The sequence below is a fragment of the Ranitomeya imitator genome, chromosome 1 (genome assembly GCF_032444005.1).
Source record: "Ranitomeya imitator isolate aRanImi1 chromosome 1, aRanImi1.pri, whole genome shotgun sequence".
NCBI lineage: Eukaryota > Metazoa > Chordata > Amphibia > Anura > Dendrobatidae > Ranitomeya > Ranitomeya imitator.
The window spans coordinates 778,636,374-778,661,130 of NC_091282.1; the positions used below are offsets into that span (position 1 = coordinate 778,636,374).

A 24,757-nucleotide genomic window follows, 5' to 3' on the forward strand; every position below is an offset into this window, starting at 1 on the left:
GGATAGGAGGCATTCTCAGTGATGTCACCGCTGATCTCTAGTGATGGATAGGAGGCATTCTCAGTGATGTCACCTCTGATCTCTGGTGATGGATAGGAGGCATTCTCAGTGATGTCACCTCTGATCTCTAGTGATGGATAGGAGGCATTCTCAGTGATGTCACCTCTGATCTCTAGTGATGGATAGGAGGCATTCTCAGTGATGTCACCGCTGATCTCTAGTGATGGATAGGAGGCATTCTCAGTGATGTCACCGCTGATCTCTAGTGATGGATAGGAGGCATTCTCAGTTATGTCACCGCTGATCTCTAGTGGATAGGAGGCATTCTCAGTGATGTCACCGCTGATCTCTAGTGATGGATAGGAGACATTCTCAGTGATGTCACCGCTGATCTCTAGTGATGGATAGGAGGCATTCTCAGTGATGTCACCGCTGATCTCTAGTGATGGATAGGAGGCATTCTCAGTGATGTCACCGCTGATCTCTAGTGGATAGGAGGTATTCTCAGTGATGTCACCGCTGATCTCTAGTGATGGATAGGAGACATTCTCAGTGATGTCACCGCTGATCTCTAGTGGATAGGAGGTATTCTCAGTGATGTCACCGCTGATCTCTAGTGATGGATAGGAGTCATTCTCAGTGATGTCACCGCTGATCTCTAGTGATGGATAGGAGGCATTCTCAGTGATGTCACCGCTGATATCTTTTTGCACCCTCCTATACAGTTCATCAATGACTTCACTGAGAATGGTCTTGGTCCGATGTTCTGGATAACGTCTCTGCACTCATGTCTCACTTTCGGTATGTGTTGCAGCTTCTTTTGGGGGAGCTGCTGGTTTTATTGCCATTTTTACTGTTCTGGCCTCTGGGTCATTCCCTAATTTGTATTGCAGACTATGTGATTACATTAAATGTTGGCGCTTGCTTCACCTTTCTCAGTGCGGCCCCCATAATGTCGGGCATGTAGTATTATATACGCGGCGTTTCCGTCTACAAGGTCACCATGGGTTGCAGCCTGCCAGGTATCATTATATGCTTTTGACTGTATAATTGATCCTGTCCTGGATAAATGCCTCATGCGAGCCTTTTACTTACAACATTTGTGGCTGCAATATTCACTCAGCGTCTGTATACCAGTGAATTACAGTCTCATGCGAAGAAAACTACACTGTGATGTCTTAATACCCTGTAATTCTACATTAATTGTTATTTCTTCCTCTGCTGTATGAATACACAGAGTGGTAATGAAGCACTCCTGCCTGGTTAATGGGGCGCTGATTTCTCTCTTGTGAATGGATACGAGAATAACTACAAGACTTTATATCTGGTTATGTAGATGCTACTTGTATTTTCTGGTCCCTACAGCAGGGGCCCCCTATATACATGAATATAACTACTCTAATACTGCTCGTATGTACAAGAATATAACTACTCTAATACTACTCGTATGTACAAGAATATAACTACTATAATACTGCTCGTATCTACAAGAATATAACTACTATAATACTGCTCCTATGTACAAGAATATACCTACTATAATACTGCTCCTATGTACAAGAATATGCCATAATACTGTCCCCTATGTACAAGAATGTAATTACTATAATACTGCTCCTATGTACAAGAATATAACTACTATAATACTACTCCTATGTACAAGAATATAACTACTATATACTGCCCCTATGTACAAGAATATAACTACTATAATACTGCTCCTATGTACAAGAATATAATTACTATAATACTGCCCCCTATGTACAAGAATATAACTACTATAACACTGCTCCCTATGTACAAGAATATAACTACTATATACTGCCCCCTATGTTCAAGAATATAACTACTATAATACTGCTCTTACATACAAGAATATAACTACTATAATACTGCTCCCTATGTACAAGAATATAACTACTATAACACTGCTCCTATGTACAAGAATATAACTACTATATACTGCCCCTATATACATGAATATAACTACTCTAATACTGCTCGTATGTACAAGAATATAACTACTCTAATACTACTCGTATGTACAAGAATATAACTACTATAATACTGCTCGTATGTACAAGAATATAACTACTATAATACTGCCCCTATGTACAAGAATATACCTACTATAATACTGCTCCTATGTACAAGAATATGCCATAATACTGTCCCCTATGTACAAGAATGTAATTACTATAATACTGCTCCTATGTACAAGAATATAACTACTATAATACTACTCCTATGTACAAGAATATAACTACTATATACTGCCCCTATGTACAAGAATATAACTACTATAATACTGCTCCTATGTACAAGAATATAACTACTATAATACTGCCCCTATGTACAAGAATATAACTACTATAATACTGCTCTTACATACAAGAATATAACTACTATAATACTGCTCCCTATGTACAAGAATATAACTACTATAACACTGCTCCCTATGTACAAGAATATAACTACTATAATACTGCTCCTATGTACAAGAATATAACTACTATAATACTGCCCCTATGTACAAGAATATAACTGCTATAATACTGCCTCCTATGTACAAGAATATAACTACTATAACACTGCTCCCTATGTACAAGAATATAACTACTATAATACTGCCCCTATGTACAAGAATATAACTACTATAATACTGCTCCCTATGTACAAGAATATAACTACTATAATACTGCCCCTATGTACAAGAATATAACTACTATAACACTGCTCCCTATGTACAAGAATATAACTACTATAATACTGCCCCTATGTACAAGAATATAACTGCTATAATACTGCCCCTATGTACAAGAATATAACTGCTATAATACTGCCCCATGTCCAAGAATATAATACTATACTATAATACTGCCTCCTATGTACAAGAATATAATACTATACTATAATAATGCCTTAGTGGCCGATAACATTGAGCTGTAGGCATTTAATGCACATGAAATAGGGGTGCAGATATCGGGTGTGGGGTCCATCCTGTGTTCCTGTCCTCTCCTGTCAGACATATTGTAGCGGAGCTGTGCACGTTTCCTTGTTATCGCCGGTCAGTGACGCAGGCTTCTGATATCCTCACTTTATATTCTGCATTTGTGTTGCGCAGTTAGATAATGTCGTCTCTGGCAGAGATCAGTGAACGCCCGAAGCTGCGCTGGCAAATCAATTCCCACGTGTCCGTAGCTACAATGTTCCTCACAGCAATCCTGCTACAATCCCTGTGTGGCGCCATCTCCGTACAACGCTCTACCTTGCGTCACTGCAGATCCATCAGATACTGGGACTTGTCTCATTCAGCATGACACTGGCTCCCAGCTGTGTGCGCAGGATTAGGCCTGTTTGTATTCAGCCTCTCACTGTATGTAAGGATGTTTCCGTTCACTGACAGCAATCCAATCTGAAAAACCCTGAGGATATGAAACGCAGTGTTCCAGTTGCAGAAGTTTTATTGTTACTTGATTACAGTAATCTGATCCTAAATGATTCTTTGTAATCTTGGTTAGAAACATTGCAACTTTCGTCTTTTCAAGTGCACGCTTTTTCCAAGATCTCTACTTGCAGCCTGTGAATTGTAACAAATGTAGTTTGGCCTGAAAACTGGGCTATCTGGGCAGGAGAGAGCGATCTTTTTGTTTAAGAAACACTCCGCAGGATTAGGCCAAAACAGGTTTACAATCTGCTTCCATTTACTGACATCAAGCAGAGATCTTGACAAGGAGGACAAAGATTTTCTTCTAGTTCTGACCTTCTCCTGTTCTTGTTTCTGCTGATACTCATAGAAGTGATCAGGGTGTTAGATGGACGCTGCTCACCTCAACTCTCCAAGTATCAGAGGGTGTTGGTGGTTCCTATTGGTGATCTTTGTGGGACCCTCGCCGGTCATAACTTCTAATCTGCGGTTTAAAGAAAAGTAATGATTAAAATGTATTCAAGATGGTATAAGATTCATCTGAACACGTAGCGTCTTCTCCTCTCATTCACGTGTATGTATAGACGGGCCACAGGTTCACCTCCTCCATGTCCGTTTCGCTCAGTGGCGGACAAATAAATTGGTGTTTGTCATTTTTCACTCTTTTATGTCTCCTCGGCTGCTCTGATATTAGAGGTCACTTTACGTTTCTTGCTACTTTATCTTCTCCTCCCTGATTGATTGTCTCACAAGGTGAAGATTCCTGAAATCCTCTGTTCTTCTGTGCAGGACCTCCCCAGTGGGACCTTCCAGGTGAGGCTGAATATCTACTCCAATAAGGAAGATTCTGGAGGAACATTCCCTGTTCCCTTCGATTTACCCCCCGAGCATTACTCCGGAAAAGGTAAGCGTTAGAGTGTATGCTGGAGCCTCCAGCCTTGCAAGTTTTATGGGGTCCTGTGTCACATGATCTATGTGGCCTGCATGTGTAGAGGGACCACAGGTTCTGATGCCAAGTATCTGCCAGGGGATGTTGGATCATCATTATAGTGGTTACAGCTGCCATTAATGGATTTGTCACGGACGTCCAGTTTGCACATAAGTGAAGGGCTCATCTCTGGGAACCCCACCTCACACACATCCTGTGATATCACTTTCCATTATTGCTGCATCCACTACTTAAAACACCCAGTCTGCTCCATCAATATGCTTTTCTTTTACAAGTGAGAGTTTTTTGCAATGTGTGGTTGAGCCAAACATACCCTGTTTTGATAAAATGTATCAGTCAGGAGTCCAAGTTGGAAAAGTATGTTCACGGTGCTGTTTTGCAGCTGTTTTTTTTTTTTTTTTCCACATAAAAAATGTAAACTTCTGCCAGCCAAAGCGCTCTCATTTTTTTTTTTTTTTTTTATACATGTTTAAATTGCTTTAGGTTTTTTTATACATTCAATTAACTTCTAAACGATACTCCTTTTAATGGTACTTTTTCCTTAGCGCCATTTTTTTTTTTTTTTTTTTTTTACGGCGTTGAGAAGTAATTGTATAGCACCACCCCAGCGGCGGAAAATCTCCAGAATCTCCGCTACAGGGGTTAGCTGCGAACCTGGAGTACCTGATCCGGACCAGTTTTGATGTTATGATCTGACACAATACTGCTCTGTCCCCCGGCCCTCTGCGTCCTCTTGATAAAAATGGCTAGAACAGTACACCTGCTGAGATCTGCTGGCCAGTACTTTGCAACAATAGGGAATTTTACGTATTGGTTCCTTTTGATTACTGTGATGGACCCCATCACAGTGATCAAAATCAAAAAATAGTAAATCAAATCCACCTTTGTCACCCATTTTAGTTAGATAAAAATTGAAAGAAAATTTTATTTTATTTTTTTCATTCTTTGCAGTTTGGGTTTGGATTAGCGTCGAGGTTAGCATTGGGTGTTGGGTTGTGTTAGGGGTGGAGTTATAACTGGGGGGTTTTCAAAAGTATAAAAAAATGATGACGATATTATGGCTAATGTTGAGCGCAAGTGTTCGCTACTAGTCATGAGCGAATATACTCGTTACTCGGGTTTTCCTGAGCACGCTCGGGGGTCCTCCGAGTATTTTTAGTGCTCGGAGATTCAGTTTTTATTGCCGCAGCTGAATGATTTACATTTGTTTTCCAGCATAAGTACATGTGGGGGTTGCCTGGTTGCTAGGGAATCCCCACATGTACTTATGCTGGCTAACAGATGTAAATCATTCAGCTGCGGCGATAAAAACTAAATCTCCGAGCACTAAAAAATTCTCAGAGGACACCTGAGCGTTCTCGGGAAATCTCGAGAAACGAGTATATTCGCTCATCACTATTCGCTACCCAAATTTGGATCGGATGCTCAGGTATGCATCAAGTATCTCGGATCCCTGGGTGTGGTGTTTTTTTTTTTTTTTGGTGTCTAACAGGTATGAAAGTGCAGGGCAAGGACCCGAGCACCCGATCCAAACTGGAGTAGCAAGCACTTGCGCTCAATACTAATGATGACCTATGCAATATGACGACCTAATGTTATCAAATTCTCTGACGTACCTGTGGGTTCAAAATGCTCACTATACCCCTGGATAAAATCCCTGAGGGGTCTAGTTTCCAGAATGGGGTCACCTTTGGGGTAGGGGGGGGTTTCCACTGTTTAGGCACATAAAGGGGTCTCCAAACGTGACATGACGGCTCTGAATTCCAGTTAACTTTGCATTCAAAAAGTCAAGTGGTTCTCCTTCCCTTCACAGCCCTGCCGTGCGCCTTAACAGTGTTTTTTCCCCCACATATGGGGAATTAGCGTACTCGGGAGAAATTGCACAACACATTTTGGGGTCCATTTTCTGATGATACCCTTGTGAACATAAAAAATTTTGCATCTGAAGTAAATTTTTACTGAAAAAAAGTTAAATGTTCATTTTTTTTCCTTCCACATTGCTTTAGTTCTCGTGAAGCACCTCAAGGGTTAATAAACGTCTTGAATGTGGTTTTGAGTACCTTGACAGTATAGTTTATTGAATGGTGTCACTTTTGGGTATTTTCTGTCATATAGATGCCTCAGAATCATTTCAAGTTGGATGTGGTTCCTAAAAAAAAAAAAAAAAAATGGTTTTGTATATTTTGTTGGAAAAATGAGAAATCGCTGGTCAAATTTTAACCCTTATAACTTCAACACAATTTTTGAAACATCATTTTTTTTGTTAGGATGTAAAGTAGACGTGGGTAATGTTATTTATTACCTATTTTGTGTGACATCACTCTCTGATTTAAGGGCATAAGAACTGAATGTTTGAAAATTGCGAAATTTTCAAAATTTTAAATCTCCGGGTTTTTTTCACAAACAAACGCAAGTCATATCTGCGAATTGTTACCACTATCATGAAGTACAATATGTTACGAAAAAACACTGTTAGAATCACAGGGATCCGTTGAAGCGTTCCAGAGTTATAACCATATAAAATGACAGTGGTCAGAATTGTAAAAAAAAAATAAGGGGTAAAAAACACTGTAAAGATGCTGAAACAATTTGACATGCAGCTATTTAACCCCTTCCCATGCTGTCCGATCCCCCCCATCATACTTACCGACCTCCCGTGTCCCTCCCGGTGTCCGTCCGTCTGCTCCATGGGCGCCGCCATCTTGCAAAATGGCGGGCGCATACGCAGTGCGCCCGTCGAATCTGCCGGCCGGCAGATTCGTTACAAGTACATATTGATCGCTGTGATAGGTTCTATCACAGCGATCAAAATAAAAAAATAATAAATAACCCCCCTCCTTTATCACCCCCATAGGTAGGGACAAAAATTAAATAAAGAAAATATTTTTTTTTTCCCCACTAGGGTTAGGGCTAGAATTAGGGTTAGGGTTAGAATTAGGCTGGGTTCACATTGCGTTAGTGGCAGTCCGCTAACGGAATCCGTTACATAGCGCCACTAACGCAATGTAACGGATCCGTTAGCGCAGCCATTGACCGCAATGTATCTAACACATCGCTAACGTATGCCGTTTTTGGCATGCGTTAGCGATGTCCCATTATTTTCTGACGGACCTCGAACGCTGCTTGCAGCGTTTTTGGGTACGTTCTCGCTAGCGCAGATCGGGCATCTGCGCTAGCGGGATCGCTAAACGCAATCCCTTTTCTGTTAGCGTATGCGCTAAATGGATTGCACTTACGCAATGTGAACCTAGCATTAGGCTATGTGCACATGGTGCGGATTTGGCTGCGGATTCGTTGCAGTTTTCCATCAGGTTTACAATACCACGTAAACCTATGGAAAACCAAATCCGCTGTACCCATGGTGCGGAAAATACCACGCGGAAACGCTGTGCTGTATTTTCCGCAGCATGTCAATTCTTTGTGCGGATTCCGCAGCGTTTTACACCTGTTCCTCAATAGGAATCCGCAAGTGAAATCCGCACAAAAACACTGGAAATCCGCATTAAATCCGCAGGTAAAATGCAGTGCCTTTTTACCTGCGGATTTTTCAAAAATCTCACACGAATCCGCAACGTGGGCACATAGCCTTAGGGTTAGGGTTGGAATTAAGGCTAGGGTTGGAAATGGGGTTGAGATTAGACTGTGGTTAGGGTTATGGCTAGGGGTGTGTTGGGGTTAGGCTTGTGGTTACGTTTATGGTTATGGTTAGGGGTGTATTGGGGTTAGGGTTGTGGTTAGGGTTGGGATTAGGGTTGGGATTAGGGTTAGGGGTGTGTTGGGGTTAGGGTTGTGATTAGGGTTAGGGCTACAGTTGGTATTAGGCTTAGGGGTGTGTTGGGGTTAGTGTTGGAGTTAGAATTGAGGGGTTTCCACTGTTTAGGCACATCAGGGGTCTCCAAACGCAACATGGCTCCACCATTGATTCCTGCCAATCTTGCATTCAAAAAGTCAAATGGTGCTCCCTCCATTCCGAGCCCTGACGTGCGCCCAAACAGTGGTTTACCCCCACATATGGGGTACCAGCATACTCAGGACAAACTGGGCAACAATTATTAGGGTCCAATTTCTCCTGTTACCCTTGTGAAAATAAAAAATTTCTTGCTAAAACATCATTTTTGAGGAAAGAAAAATGATTTTTTTTTTCACGGCTCTGTGTTGTAAACTTCTGTGAAGCACTTGGGGGTTCAAAGTGCTCACCACATATCTAGATAAGTTCCCTGGGGAGTCTAGTTTCCAAAATGGGGTCACTTGTGGGGGGTTTCTACTGTTTAGGCACATCAGGGGCTCTGCAAACGCAACATGGCGCCCGTAGACCATTCCATCAAAGTCTGCATTTCAAAAGTCACTACTTCCCTTCCGAGCCCCGATGTGTGCCCAAACAGTGGTTCTCCGACTCCCCATCCTCCCCAACCCCTTCCCCACCCCCACCCCCCCACATATGGGGTATCAGCGTACTCAGGACAAACTGGCCAAAAACTTTTGGGGTCCAATTTCTCCTGTTACTCTTGTGAAAATAAAAAATGCGGGCTAAAATATAATTTTTGAGGAAGGAAAAATGATTTTTTATTTTCACGGCTCTGCGTTATAAACTTCTGTGAAGCACTTGAGGGTTTGAAGTGGTCACCGCACATCTAGATTAGTTCCATGGGAGGTCTAGTTTCCAAAATGGGGTCACTTGTGGGGGAGCTCCAATGTTTAGGCACACAGGGGCTCTCTAAACGTGACATGGTGTCCGCTAAAGATTGGAGCCAATTTTTCATTGAAAAAGTCAAATGGCGCTCCTTCCCTTCAGAGCCCTGTCGTGCGCCCAAACAGTAGTTCCCCCCACATATGGGGTATCGGCGTACTCAGGACAAATTGTACAATAACTTTTGGGGTCCAGCTTCCCTTTTTACCTTTGGGAAAATAAAAAAATTGTTGCTAAAACATCATTTTTGTGACTAAAAAGTTAAATGTTCTTTTTTTCCTTCCATGTTGCTTCTGCTGCTGTGAAGCACCTGAAGGGTTAATAAACTTCTTGAATGTGGTTTTGAGCACCTTGAGGGGTGCAGTTTTTAGAATGGTGTCACTTTTGGGTATTTTCAGCCATATAGACCCCTCAAACTGACTTCAAATGTGAAGTGGTCCCTAAAAAAAAAATGGTTTTGTAAATTTCGCTGTAAAAATGAGAAATCGCTGGTCAAATTTTAACCCTTATAACTTCCTAGCAAAAAAAATTGTTTCCAAAATTGTGCTGATGTAAAGTATACATGTGGGAAATGTTATTTATTAACTATTTTGTGTCACATAACTCTCTCGTTTAACAGAATAAAAATGTGAAAATTGTGAAATTTTCAAAATTTTAGCCAAATTTCCATTTTTTTTCACAAACGCAAAAATTATCGACCTAAATTTACCACTAACATAAAGCCCAATATGTCTCGAAAAAACAATCTCAGAACCGCTAGGATTAGTTGAAGCGTTCCTGAGTTATTACCTCATAAAGGGACACTGGTCAGAATTGCAAAAAATAGCCAGGTCATGAAGGTCAAAATAGGCTGGGTCATGAAGGGGTTAAAAAATAAATAAATAAATAAACATTGCATGATTTTTATTTTGCCTCTACTGTAAAATGCTATGATTTTTCTGAACGGTAAAATAATCTGCGTGTGAAGGAGCCCTAAGAGTCGCAGAGGACGTTTTCGCAATCTTCCCCTTTGTACTTAGTATATCAGTGAGCACATTCGCTGACAGCAAATAGAGATATTTTCAAAATGATGACAAATTGTAAAATAATGTATATTAGAAATTTCTGGCCTTTTGGTTACACATTATTCTTTGCTTACTCTGGACTGGACACCGGCCCTTTAAGCTGCGGGCGACTTGGGCAGTAAGTGAAGGGGTTAATGCGGGGCTGCGGCTTTGTAATTGCAGGTTGCGTTCCGTGTCTCATTTTAATTATAATAGAGCAGAGATCTGCGGTTTGGCTCGGAGCATCGCGTCTCAGCCCCGGGGTCTCTATAACCCCGCTGGGTGGGGGGGCTGCGCCATCCGTTCTCTAAAAGCGACGCCATTATGAAAGAGCATTACACCGAGCACCAATTTTGAGGGAGTCTGGAGGAAATTGGCTGTGCTCTCATTGAGAATTCATTATGTCTCGACTTTGTGATTCTGTCTCTTCTCCTCCTCGGAGGTGAGAATAAGATTCCCATCATTTTATTCGTATCGGAGAAGAAAAAGGAAACAGTGACATTCGAGAACAGGACTTCAGAAACTTCAGATGTGTGCATTAATGACCTGATGATGATCGGTGCGTATAAAACCCCATTCTGCGCCCCTCTAGGGGCTGCCGGGGAGTGTTAGACCATTTAAGGGGCAGTCCCATGTATCATGTGATGTGACTCCCGATTTCTATATGTAAGTAACATCCTGGTCTTCAGCTGCGGGGCTCGCTACAGTGTGTCAGAGCTGTTATGGACAGAGGTGTTTTATTCTTTCCTTCCTATCCACGAGATGAGAAGCGGCCAGAAAGCACGAGGCGCCGCTGATCTCCACCATTGAAGTAATGCTGAATTAAACATAAATGGAAAGTAATTTAAAGGAGTCTTCTAAAGTCCGGAAATAGGGGTATTTTCATAATAGACGGAGTATAAATTAGGTCAAGGCCCCTTTTAAAAGTTAAGTAGCTACTCAAGCTTGGAAAGACGGTTGCTTGCTGCTTGGCAGTCACAAGGTTAATTTTTCCTCCTCACCAGTGAAGGGAGAATAATTCGAAACTGTGGGTGGAAAAAAGAAAACATGCAACATTAATGGCGCGAAAGCGAGGTCTCAATGGTTCCGGGAATCTCCACAATTTGACAGACGTTCATTGATAAATTAATCTCCAGCGACAGGGAAAACTGCCAAGTACTGCGGACAGTCACACGCTAGGGTAACGCCACGCATGCACACTGACCATGCGCTAATCTCCGCAATTACTGTAGTAGTCATTGTACTACAACTCCCAGCATGCCCTGATATATTCTCTCCACCATAATCCCTTGCTGTGCTGTGCTCATCCTGGACCTCCTGGTGCAGGAATAGACATCCATAACCCCAGTGAAGACTGACACAGGACCGTAAAGTTGGCTAATGACTCATTTTAATAGGTCACTTTTAACCCTGTCTCCTCCTGCATATTGAAGCATTTTGCAATGCATGAATCAGGTTGCTCAGGCTGTACAGAACCCATTTAGTTGCAATTAATTTATTTCCAATACTGGAGTTGTATCTTGGGTGTTGCATCCGCCTCCTCTCGTTATCCCAGAGGCTCTTTTATCTTCATCAGTGTACGATCGCCAGGCAACCAGCCCCCCCTCCCCAGCGATCCAGGCAGCCGCAGCCCCCCACCGCTCACCTCTCCTGTGTTGTCTTTCAGATAGACCCTGGGTCTGGAACATTCCCTACGTCAACGCTCCGGATTCCCACGGAAATATCTGGTGTCCCTCGTAGGACCCCCTCACCCCATAGGCCATGGAGATGATGGATGCTGGACACTGGAGTCTTAATCGCAGGGATCAGACCCATCAAATTTTGGAGGGGTTTGCTTTTTACTTTGTTGTTTTGGGTTTTTGTTTTTTTTTCAGAAAAAAAATAAAGACATAAAGAAGAGTCATTTCTGTGCTGTTTACATATTTGCAATTCTCTTTCTGAGCTCATTGATTTGTATCAGATGTTGCTACGTTATAACTTGGTGTCTTGGTGTTTGAGCTCCTCCTCTCCAGTATCTCTGATTGCTGTCCATGAATAAAAGCCTTTGCGGACATCTAAAGGACATAAACCTAGATTTACTTCTTACAGCTGAGGCTTTGTTACAACATTGTCAGATTGAGACATTCCTCTATAAGCAAACCAGCCTGATCCATTTTACCTGCACTGATACATTGTAACAAACTTTCAGGACCAGAGAGAGCGACACAGAAGTATGTCCAGATTCAATACAATTGTAACAGAACCTCAGCTGTAAAGAATTGGCATTTCTTGGATTGTCTCCCCACAAGAAGAGAATTTGTAATACAAGAGGTTATTGGAAATTGCGGAACATTTATTTACGTAGTAATGAAATCTAAGGAAATGTTTGGGATACAAACCGAAAGTTTCCGCAATGACGATGAACCCTTCAGATATTCTATTAGGATTGTTGGGGAAAAGGTTGTGGACGAAGGAAGCCATCACAGCGGAGGTCTGTCAGCACAGAATGACTGATCAAACCAAGCACAGGGTCTCGCTTCACCCCTGGCACAGCCTGGAAATGTCAGAGCACCTTTCCACCTACTTGTTTTCCATCTATTTCTGCCATTCTCGGGCTCTATAAAGTCAGAGCTGTCAATCAAAGTATGGGGGTTGGAGATAAAGGGAAAACAAGCCGGGGGGAAGCTGCACTGAACTGTTCGGCCACTCCAAGGGTGCACCGAGGGTTTGTGCTTGGTTTGAACAGTCATTCTGTGCTGACCATTTCCTTCAAGTCTTGAAACGTGCCGTAGTTATCACCCTCATGGGGCAATCACATGGCGAATTACTTGTCCTTCACACTATAACCAAACGACTGAGCAGTTCCTGGCAGAAGGCACGCTCTACATCAGGCCTTTACAGCAGCTGCCTGGCACTATTCGCTACCCGTCGCTGATGATTTCCTATTGCACAATTAGACTTTTCTATATGAATTATCCATTTTGGGATCTGTCGTTATTTTAGTAAATTGGTGGGTGACACTAGTGACAGTGGGTGAGACTCAAGGAGATCGTCATCATCCCGGAGAACAGAGGATGTGTCCAATTAAATGAATGATAACGATTCTCAGTAACAACTAAACTGATACATTGTATCTAATGAATAATGCAAATAAAGAAAGAGCTGGCTGATTCCTGAACACAGTATCACTCAGGGGGATGAGATACACCGCTCATATAGTGTCACACAGGATAGGATTAGATGCACAGCTCAGCAGACAGTATCACACAGTGGGATTATATGCACAGCTCTTTTCATATCACACGGGGATTATTTGCACAGCTCATACAGTATCACATGGGGATTAGATGCACAGCTCATGCAGTATCACACAGTATAGGATTAGATGCACAGCTCATACAGTATACAGGATAAGAATAGATGCATAGCTCATACAGTATGGCACAGGATAGGATTAGATGCACAGCTCATACAGTATCACACGGGGATTATTTGCACAGCTCATACAGTATCACACGGGGATTAGATGCACAGCTCATGCAGTATCACACAGTATAGGATTAGATGCACAGCTCATACAGTATACAGGATAAGAATAGATGCATAGCTCATACAGTATGGCACAGGATAGGATTAGATGCACAGCTCATACAGTATCACACGGGGATTAGATGCACAGCTCATGCAGTATCACACGGGGATTAGATGCACAGCTCATGCAGTATCACACAGTATAGGATTAGATGCACAGCTCATACAGTATACAGGATAAGAATAGATGCATAGCTCATACAGTATGGCACAGGATAGGATTAGATGCACAGCTCATACAGTATCACACGGGGATTAGATGCACAGCTCATGCAGTATCACACGGGGATTAGATGCACAGCTCATGCAGTATCACACGGGGATTAGATGCACAGCTCATGCAGTATCACACAGGATAAGATAAGATGCACAGCTTATACAGTATGGCATAGGATAGGATTAGATGCACAGCTCATACAGTATCACAGTGGGATTATATGCACAGCTCTTTCCATATCACACGGGGATTAGATGCACAGCCCATACAGTATCACACAGGATAGGATTAGATGCACAGCTCATACAGGATAAGAATAGATGCATAGCTCATACAGTATGGCACAGGATAGGATTAGATGCACAGCTCATACAGTATCACACAGTGGAATAATATGCACAGCTCTTTCCATATCACACGGGGATTAGATGCACAGCCCATACAGTATCACACAGGATAGGATTAGATGCACAGCCCATACAGTATCACACAAGAGAGGATTAGATGCTGAGCGGACGGTATCGCACATGACCAGCTTGGATACATGGCCGCACACTGCTCATCGCCTCGGTCTTGTTTCATACCTGTAGTCTCTCTCTATGATCTGCATTATTACTGGTGATGAATTTTGGGCTTTCCGCTCCAGGGTCGCTGCTCCTCATCCGCATCTTCCTGCCTCTCTGCTCTGTGATTACTGCGCTGAGTTGTCTCCGCTTCTATTTCTGTACTTTCAGGGTTTATGTCTTGGCATCAAATGAATGTAATTAAGCTGTGATGAATGTAGGTAAAACAGAAGGATTTGCACATTGACAAGTATTTTATGGCAGTAAATAGGAGCCATCTGTCATTCTGTTTGTAAACTCAGATCATCCTTCCCCCTCCATCCTCCTTCACCCACCAGAGACTGATACCACACGTTTAATTGTTCCCATTAAGAATGGAAAAACATGTAATTGTAATCTTACAATACAATGGATCAATGTGTGCAGGCCTCATCCAAACCATGTAAGCACCATAAAGACCTGGCTCGCAGCTGCTCAGTGCCTTGTTGCGCAGGTTTCCCCACTCAGAGGATCATCAAAATCTTCAAATAATTACCTTCCCTGATCGCTGATGGTTAATTTACTCATGTATCTATAAAGTATCAGGACTTGATATTTATGATTTGGAGAGCAAAACCTCCCATTTAATTGCTGCAACCACCACAGTAATACATGATAAGATTCTGCTCTCCGTTGCCACCACTAAGGGAGCTCCCTCTATACACAGATATGTAAGATTTTGTTTGCAGCCTACACTAGAGGAGCTCCTGTCTACAGGAATACATAAGATTCAGTCTGCAGCTACCACTAGGAGGAGCTCCCTGTATACAGAGATACATGATAAGATTCTGTCTGCAGCCACCACTAGGGGGAGCTCCCTGTATACAGAGATACATGATAAGATCCTGTGTGCAGCCACTACTAGGGGGAGCTCCCTGTATACAGAGATACATGATATGATCCTGTCTGCAGCCACTACTAGGGGGAGCTCCCTTTATACAGAGATACATGATATGATCTTGTCTGCAGCCACCACTAGTGGGAGCTCCCTGTATACAGAGATACATGATGAGATTCTGTCTGCAGCCACCACTAGTGGGAGCTCCCTGTATACAGAGATACATGATAAGATTCTGTCTGCAGCCACCACTAGGGGGAGCTCCCTGTATACAGAGATATATGATAAGATCCTGTCTGCAGTCACCACTAGGGGAAGCTCCCTGTATACAGAGATACATGATCAGATCCGGTCTGCAGCCACCACTAGGGGGAGCTCCCTGTATACAGAGATACATGATAAGATTCTGTCTGCAGCCACCACGAGCGGGAGCTGCCTGTATAAAGAGATACATGATAAGATCCTGCCTGCAGCCACCACTATGGGGAGCTCCCTGTATAATACAGAGATATATGATAAGATCCTACCTGCAGCCCCACTAGGGGGAGCTCCCTGTATACAGAGATACATGATAAGATCCTGCATGCAGTCACCACCAGCAGGAGCTCCCTGTATACAGAGATACATAAGATTCTGTCTGCAGCCATCACTTGGGGGAGCTCCATGTATACAGAGACGCATGATAAGATCCTGCCTGCAGTCACCACTAGGGGGAGCTCCCTGTATACAGAAATACATGATATGATCCTGTCTGCAGCCACCACTAGTGGGAGCTCCCTGTATACAGAGATACGTGATAAGATCCTGCCTGCAGTCACCACTAGTGGGAGCTCCCTGTATACAGAGATACGTGATAAGATCCTGCCTGCAGTCACAAGCGGGAGCTCCCTGTATAGAGATACATGATAAGATCCTGCCTGCAGCCACCACTAGAGGGGATCTCCCTGTATATAGAGATACATGATAAGATCCTGTCTGCATCCACCACTAGTGGGAGCTCCCTGTATACAGAGATACATGATAAGATCCTGCCTGCAGCCACCACTAGTGGGAGCTCCCTGTATACAGAGATACATGAGAAGATCCTGTCTGTATCCACCACTAGTGGGAGCTACCTGTATACAGAGATACATCATAAGATCCTGCCTGCAGCCACCACTAGGGGGAGCTCCCTGTATACAGAGATACATGATAAGATTCTGCCTGCAGCCACCACTAGGACGAGCTCCCTGTATACAGAGATACATGATAAGATCCTGTCTGCATCCACCACTAGTGGGAGCTCCCTGTATACAGAGATACATAATAAGATCCTGCCTGCAGCCACCACTAGGGGGAGCTCCCTGTATACAGAGATACATGATAAGATCCTGCCTGCAGCCACCACTAGAGGGGATCTCCCTGTATATAGAGATACATGATAAGATCCTGTCTGCATCCACCACTAGTGGGAGCTCCCTGTATACAGAGATACATGATAAGATCCTGCCTGCAGCCACCACTAGTGGGAGCTCCCTGTATACAGAGATACATGATAAGATCCTGTCTGCATCCACCACTAGTGGGAGCTACCTGTATACAGAGATACATCATAAGATCCTGCCTGCAGCCACCACTAGGGGGAGCTCCCTGTATACAGAGATACATGATAAGATCCTGCCTGCAGCCACCACTAGAGGGGATCTCCCTGTATATAGAGATACATGATAAGATCCTGCCTGCATCCACCACTAGTGGGAGCTCCCTGTATACAGAGATACATGAGAAGATCCTGTCTGCATCCACCACTAGTGGGAGCTACCTGTATACAGAGATACATCATAAGATCCTGCCTGCAGCCACCACTAGGGGGAGCTCCCTGTATACAGAGATACATGATAAGAGCCTGTCTGTATCCACCACTAGTGGGAGCTACCTGTATACAGAGATACATCATAAGATCCTGCCTGCAGCCACCACTAGGGGGAGTTCCCTGTATACAGAGATACATAATAAGATCCTGCCTGCAGCCACCACTAGGGTGAGCTCCCTGTATACAGAGATACATGATAAGATCCTGCCTGCAGCCACCACTAGAGGGGATCTCCCTGTATATAGAGATACATGATAAGATCCTGTCTGCATCCACCACTAGTGGGAGCTCCCTGTATACAGAGATACATGATAAGATCCTGCCTGCAGCCACCACTAGTGGGAGCTCCCTGTATACAGAGATACATGATAAGATCCTGTCTGCATCCACCACTAGTGGGAGCTACCTGTATACAGAGATACATCATAAGATCCTGCCTGCAGCCACCACTAGTGGGAGCTCCCTGTATACAGAGATACATGATAAGATCCTGTCTGTATCCACCACTAGTGGGAGCTACCTGTATACAGAGATACATCATAAGATCCTGCCTGCAGCCACCACTAGGGGGAGCTCCCTGTATACAGAGATACATGATAAGATTCTGCCTGCAGCCACCACTAGGATAAGCTCCCTGTATACAGAGATACATGATAAGATCCTGTCTGCATCCACCACTAGTGGGAGCTCCCTGTATACAGAGATACATAATAAGATCCTGCCTGCAGCCACCACTAGGGGGAGCTCCCTGTATACAGAGATATATGATAAGATCCTGTCTGCAGTCACCACTAGGGGGAGCTCCCTGTATACAGAGATACATGATCAGATCCGGTCTGCAGCCACCACTAGGGGGAGCTCCCTGTATACAGAGATATATGATAAGATCCTACCTGCAGCCCCACTAGGGGGAGCTCCCTGTATACAGAGATAGATGATAAGATTCTATCTGCAGGCACCACTAGGGGGAGCTCCCTGTATACAGAGATACATGATAAGATCCTGCATGCAGTCACCACTAGCAGGAGCTCCCTGTATACAGAGATACAAAAGATTCTGTCTACAGCCATCACTTGGGGGAGCTCCATGTATACAGAGACGCATGATAAGATCCTGCCTGCAGTCACCACTAGGGGGAGCTCCCTGTATACAGAGATACATGATATGATCCTGTCTGCAGCGACCACTAGTGGGAGCTCCCTGTATACAGAGATACATGATATGATCCTGTCTGCAGCCACCACTAGTGGGAGCTCCCTGTATACAGAGATACATGATATGATCCTGTCTGCAGCCACCACTAGGGGGAGCTCCCTGTATACAGAGATATATGATAAGATCCTGCCTGCAGTCACCACTAGTGGGAGCTCCCTGTATACAGAGATACGTGATAAGATCCTGCCTGCAGTCACAAGCGGGAGCTCCCTGTATAGAGATACATGATAAGATCCTGTCTGCATCCACCACTAGTGGGAGCTCCCTGTATACAGAGATACATGATAAGATCCTGCCTGCAGCCACCACTAGAGGGGATCTCCCTGTATATAGAGATACATGATAAGATCCTGTCTGCATCCACCACTAGTGGGAGCTCCCTGTATACAGAGATACATGATAAGATCCTGCCTGCAGCCACCACTAGTGGGAGCTCCCTGTATACAGAGATACATGAGAAGATCCTGTCTGCATCCACCACTAGTGGGAGCTACCTGTATACAGAGATACATCATAAGATCCTGCCTGCAGCCACCACTAGGGGGAGCTCCCTGTATACAGAGATACATGATAAGATCCTGTCTGTATCCACCACTAGTGGGAGCTACCTGTATACAGAGATACATCATAAGATCCTGACTGCAGCCACCACTAGGGGGAGCTCCCTGTATACAGAGATACATGATAAGATTCTGCCTGCAGCCACCACTAGGACGAGCTCCCTGTATACAGAGATACATGATAAGATCCTGTCTGCATCCACCACTAGTGGGAGCTCCCTGTATACAGAGATACATAATAAGATCCTGCCTGCAGCCACCACTAGGGGGAGCTCCCTGTATACAGAGATACATGATAAGATCCTGCCTGCAGCCACTACTAGAGGGGATCTCCCTGTATATAGAGATACATGATAAGATCCTGTCTGCATCCACCACTAGTGGGAGCTCCCTGTATACAGAGATACATGATAAGATCCTGCCTGCAGCCACCACTAGTGGGAGCTCCCTGTATACAGAGATACATGATAAGATCCTGTCTGCATCCACCACTAGTGGGAGCTACCTGTATACAGAGATACATCATAAGATCCTGCCTGCAGCCACGACTAGGGGGAGCTCCCTGTATACAGAGATACATGATAAGATCCTGCTTGCAGCCACCACTAGAGGGGATCTCCCTGTATATAGAGATACATGATAAGATCCTGTCTGCATCCACCACTAGTGGGAGCTCCCTGTATACAGAGATACATGATAAGATCCTGTCTGCATCCACCACTAGTGGGAGCTCCCTGTATACAGAGATACATAATAAGATCCTGCCTGCAGCCACCACTAGGGGGAGCTCACTGTATACAGAGCTACATGAGATCATGTGTGCAGCCACCACTAAGAGGAGCTCCTGTCTACAGGAATACATTTAGTCTGCAGCTACCATTAGGGGAGCTCAGAGATGCATAAGCTTCTGCCTGCAGTCACCACAAGCGGGAGCTCCCTGTATACAGAGATACATGATAAGACCCTGCCTGCAGCCACTAGAGGGAATCTCCCTGTATATAGATATACATGATAAGATCCTGTCTGCAGCCACCACGAGGGGGAGCTCTCTGTATACAGAGATACATGATAAGATCCTGTCTGCAGCCACCACTAGGGGGAGCTCCCTGTATACAGAGATACATGATAAGATCCTGCATGCAGTCACCACCAGCAGGAGCTCCCTGTATACAGAGATACATAAGATTCTGTCTGCAGCCATCACTTGGGGGAGCTCCATGTATACAGAGACGCATGATAAGATCCTGCCTGCAGTCACCACTAGGGGGAGCTCCCTGTATACAGAAATACATGATATGATCCTGTCTGCAGCCACCACTAGTGGGAGCTCCCTGTATACAGAGATACATGATAAGATCCTGCCTGCAGTCACCACTAGTGGGAGCTCCCTGTATACAGAGATACATGATAAGATCCTGTCTGCAGCCACCACTAGGGGGAGCTCCCTGTATACAGAGATACATGATAAGATCCTGCATGCAGTCACCACCAGCAGGAGCTCCCTGTATACAGAGATACATAAGATTCTGTCTGCAGCCATCACTTGGGGGAGCTCCATGTATACAGAGACGCATGATAAGATCCTGCCTGCAGTCACCACTAGGGGGAGCTCCCTGTATACAGAAATACATGATATGATCCTGTCTGCAGCCACCACTAGTGGGAGCTCCCTGTATACAGAGATACATGATAAGATCCTGCATGCAGTCACCACCAGCAGGAGCTCCCTGTATACAGAGATACATAAGATTCTGTCTGCAGCCATCACTTGGGGGAGCTCCATGTATACAGAGACGCATGATAAGATCCTGCCTGCAGTCACCACTAGGGGGAGCTCCCTGTATACAGAAATACATGATATGATCCTGTCTGCAGCCACCACTAGTGGGAGCTCCCTGTATACAGAGATACATGATAAGATCCTGTCTGCATCCACCACTAGTGGGAGCTCCCTGTATACAGAGATACATGATAAGATCCTGTCTGCATCCACCACTAGTGGGAGCTCCCTGTATACAGAGATACATAATAAGATCCTGCCTGCAGCCACCACTAGGGGGAGCTCACTGTATACAGAGCTACATGAGATCATGTGTGCAGCCACCACTAAGAGGAGCTCCTGTCTACAGGAATACATTTAGTCTGCAGCTACCATTAGGGGAGCTCAGAGATGCATAAGCTTCTGCCTGCAGTCACCACAAGCGGGAGCTCCCTGTATACAGAGATACATGATAAGACCCTGCCTGCAGCCACTAGAGGGAATCTCCCTGTATATAGATATACATGATAAGATCCTGTCTGCAGCCACCACGAGGGGGAGCTCTCTGTATACAGAGATACATGATAAGATCCTGTCTGCAGCCACCACTAGGGGGAGCTCCCTGTATACAGAGATACATGATAAGATCCTGCATGCAGTCACCACCAGCAGGAGCTCCCTGTATACAGAGATACATAAGATTCTGTCTGCAGCCATCACTTGGGGGAGCTCCATGTATACAGAGACGCATGATAAGATCCTGCCTGCAGTCACCACTAGGGGGAGCTCCCTGTATACAGAAATACATGATATGATCCTGTCTGCAGCCACCACTAGTGGGAGCTCCCTGTATACAGAGATACATGATAAGATCCTGCCTGCAGTCACCACTAGTGGGAGCTCCCTGTATACAGAGATACGTGATAAGATCCTGCCTGCAGTCACAAGCGGGAGCTCCCTGTATAGAGATACATGATAAGATCCTGCCTGCAGCCACCACTAGAGGGGATCTCCCTGTATATAGAGATACATGATAAGATCCTGTCTGCATCCACCACTAGTGGGAGCTCCCTGTATACAGAGATACATGATAAGATCCTGCCTGCAGCCACCACTAGTGGGAGCTCCCTGTATACAGAGATACATGAGAAGATCCTGTCTGTATCCACCACTAGTGGGAGCTACCTGTATACAGAGATACATCATAAGATCCTGCCTGCAGCCACCACTAGGGGGAGCTCCCTGTATACAGAGATACATGATAAGATTCTGCCTGCAGCCACCACTAGGACGAGCTCCCTGTATACAGAGATACATGATAAGATCCTGTCTGCATCCACCACTAGTGGGAGCTCCCTGTATACAGAGATACATAATAAGATCCTGCCTGCAGCCACCACTAGGGGGAGCTCCCTGTATACAGAGATACATGATAAGATCCTGCCTGCAGCCACCACTAGAGGGGATCTCCCTGTATATAGAGATACATGATAAGATCCTGTCTGCATCCACCACTAGTGGGAGCTCCCTGTATACAGAGATACATGATAAGATCCTGCCTGCAGCCACCACTAGTGGGAGCTCCCTGTATACAGAGATACATGATAAGATCCTGTCTGCATCCACCACTAGTGGGAGCTACCTGTATACAGAGATACATCATAAGATCCTGCCTGCAGCCACCACTAGGGGGAGCTCCCTGTATACAGAGATACATGATAAGATCCTGCCTGCAGCCACCACTAGAGGGGATCTCCCTGTATATAGAGATACATGATAAGATCCTGCCTGCATCCACCACTAGTGGGAGCTCCCTGTATACAGAGATACATGAGAAGATCCTGTCTGCATCCACCACTAGTGGGAGCTACCTGTATACAGAGATACATAATAAGATCCTGCCTGCAGCCACCACTAGGGGGAGCTCCCTGTATACAGAGATACATGATAAGAGCCTGTCTGTATCCACCACTAGTGGGAGCTACCTGTATACAGAGATACATCATAAGATCCTGCCTGCAGCCACCACTAGGGGGAGTTCCCTGTATACAGAGATACATAATAAGATCCTGCCTGCAGCCACCACTAGGGTGAGCTCCCTGTATACAGAGATACATGATAAGATCCTGCCTGCAGCCACCACTAGAGGGGATCTCCCTGTATATAGAGATACATGATAAGATCCTGTCTGCATCCACCACTAGTGGGAGCTCCCTGTATACAGAGATACATGATAAGATCCTGCCTGCAGCCACCACTAGTGGGAGCTCCCTGTATACAGAGATACATGATAAGATCCTGTCTGCATCCACCACTAGTGGGAGCTACCTGTATACAGAGATACATCATAAGATCCTGCCTGCAGCCACCACTAGTGGGAGCTCCCTGTATACAGAGATACATGATAAGATCCTGTCTGCATCCACCACTAGTGGGAGCTACCTGTATACAGAGATACATCATAAGATCCTGCCTGCAGCCACCACTAGGGGGAGCTCCCTGTATACAGAGATATATGATAAGATCCTACCTGCAGCCCCACTAGGGGGAGCTCCCTGTATACAGAGATAGATGATAAGATTCTATCTGCAGGCACCACTAGGGGGAGCTCCCTGTATACAGAGATACATGATAAGATCCTGCATGCAGTCACCACTAGCAGGAGCTCCCTGTATACAGAGATACAAAAGATTCTGTCTACAGCCATCACTTGGGGGAGCTCCATGTATACAGAGACGCATGATAAGATCCTGCCTGCAGTCACCACTAGGGGGAGCTCCCTGTATACAGAGATACATGATATGATCCTGTCTGCAGCGACCACTAGTGGGAGCTCCCTGTATACAGAGATACATGATATGATCCTGTCTGCAGCCACCACTAGTGGGAGCTCCCTGTATACAGAGATACATGATATGATCCTGTCTGCAGCCACCACTAGGGGGAGCTCCCTGTATACAGAGATATATGATAAGATCCTGCCTGCAGTCACCACTAGTGGGAGCTCCCTGTATACAGAGATACGTGATAAGATCCTGCCTGCAGTCACAAGCGGGAGCTCCCTGTATAGAGATACATGATAAGATCCTGCCTGCAGCCACCACTAGAGGGGATCTCCCTGTATATAGAGATACATGATAAGATCCTGTCTGCATCCACCACTAGTGGGAGCTCCCTGTATACAGAGATACATGATAAGATCCTGCCTGCAGCCACCACTAGTGGGAGCTCCCTGTATACAGAGATACATGAGAAGATCCTGTCTGCATCCACCACTAGTGGGAGCTACCTGTATACAGAGATACATCATAAGATCCTGCCTGCAGCCACCACTAGGGGGAGCTCCCTGTATACAGAGATACATGATAAGATCCTGTCTGTATCCACCACTAGTGGGAGCTACCTGTATACAGAGATACATCATAAGATCCTGACTGCAGCCACCACTAGGGGGAGCTCCCTGTATACAGAGATACATGATAAGATTCTGCCTGCAGCCACCACTAGGACGAGCTCCCTGTATACAGAGATACATGATAAGATCCTGTCTGCATCCACCACTAGTGGGAGCTCCCTGTATACAGAGATACATAATAAGATCCTGCCTGCAGCCACCACTAGGGGGAGCTCCCTGTATACAGAGATACATGATAAGATCCTGCCTGCAGCCACTACTAGAGGGGATCTCCCTGTATATAGAGATACATGATAAGATCCTGTCTGCATCCACCACTAGTGGGAGCTCCCTGTATACAGAGATACATGATAAGATCCTGCCTGCAGCCACCACTAGTGGGAGCTCCCTGTATACAGAGATACATGATAAGATCCTGTCTGCATCCACCACTAGTGGGAGCTACCTGTATACAGAGATACATCATAAGATCCTGCCTGCAGCCACGACTAGGGGGAGCTCCCTGTATACAGAGATACATGATAAGATCCTGCTTGCAGCCACCACTAGAGGGGATCTCCCTGTATATAGAGATACATGATAAGATCCTGTCTGCATTTACCACTAGTGGGAGCTCCCTGTAT

At 44.8% G+C, this 24,757-nt stretch overlaps 1 protein-coding gene across 4 annotated transcripts in view; it reads left to right on the forward strand.

The window, feature by feature from the left end:
• The window catches only part of TDP1 (tyrosyl-DNA phosphodiesterase 1), a 74,389-nt gene extending 62,380 nt beyond the window's left edge, over positions 1 to 12,009 (forward strand). For all 4 annotated transcript variants that reach the window (XM_069736634.1, XM_069736615.1, XM_069736624.1 and 1 more), the window contains exons 15-16: positions 4,217 to 4,331; positions 11,773 to 12,009. In XM_069736634.1, the coding sequence (XP_069592735.1) occupies positions 4,217 to 4,331; positions 11,773 to 11,846 (189 nt within the window). In that variant the 3' untranslated portion in view covers positions 11,847 to 12,009. The remainder of the gene's footprint in view (positions 1 to 4,216; positions 4,332 to 11,772) is intronic.
• Positions 12,010 to 24,757: the final 12,748 nt, after the last annotated feature.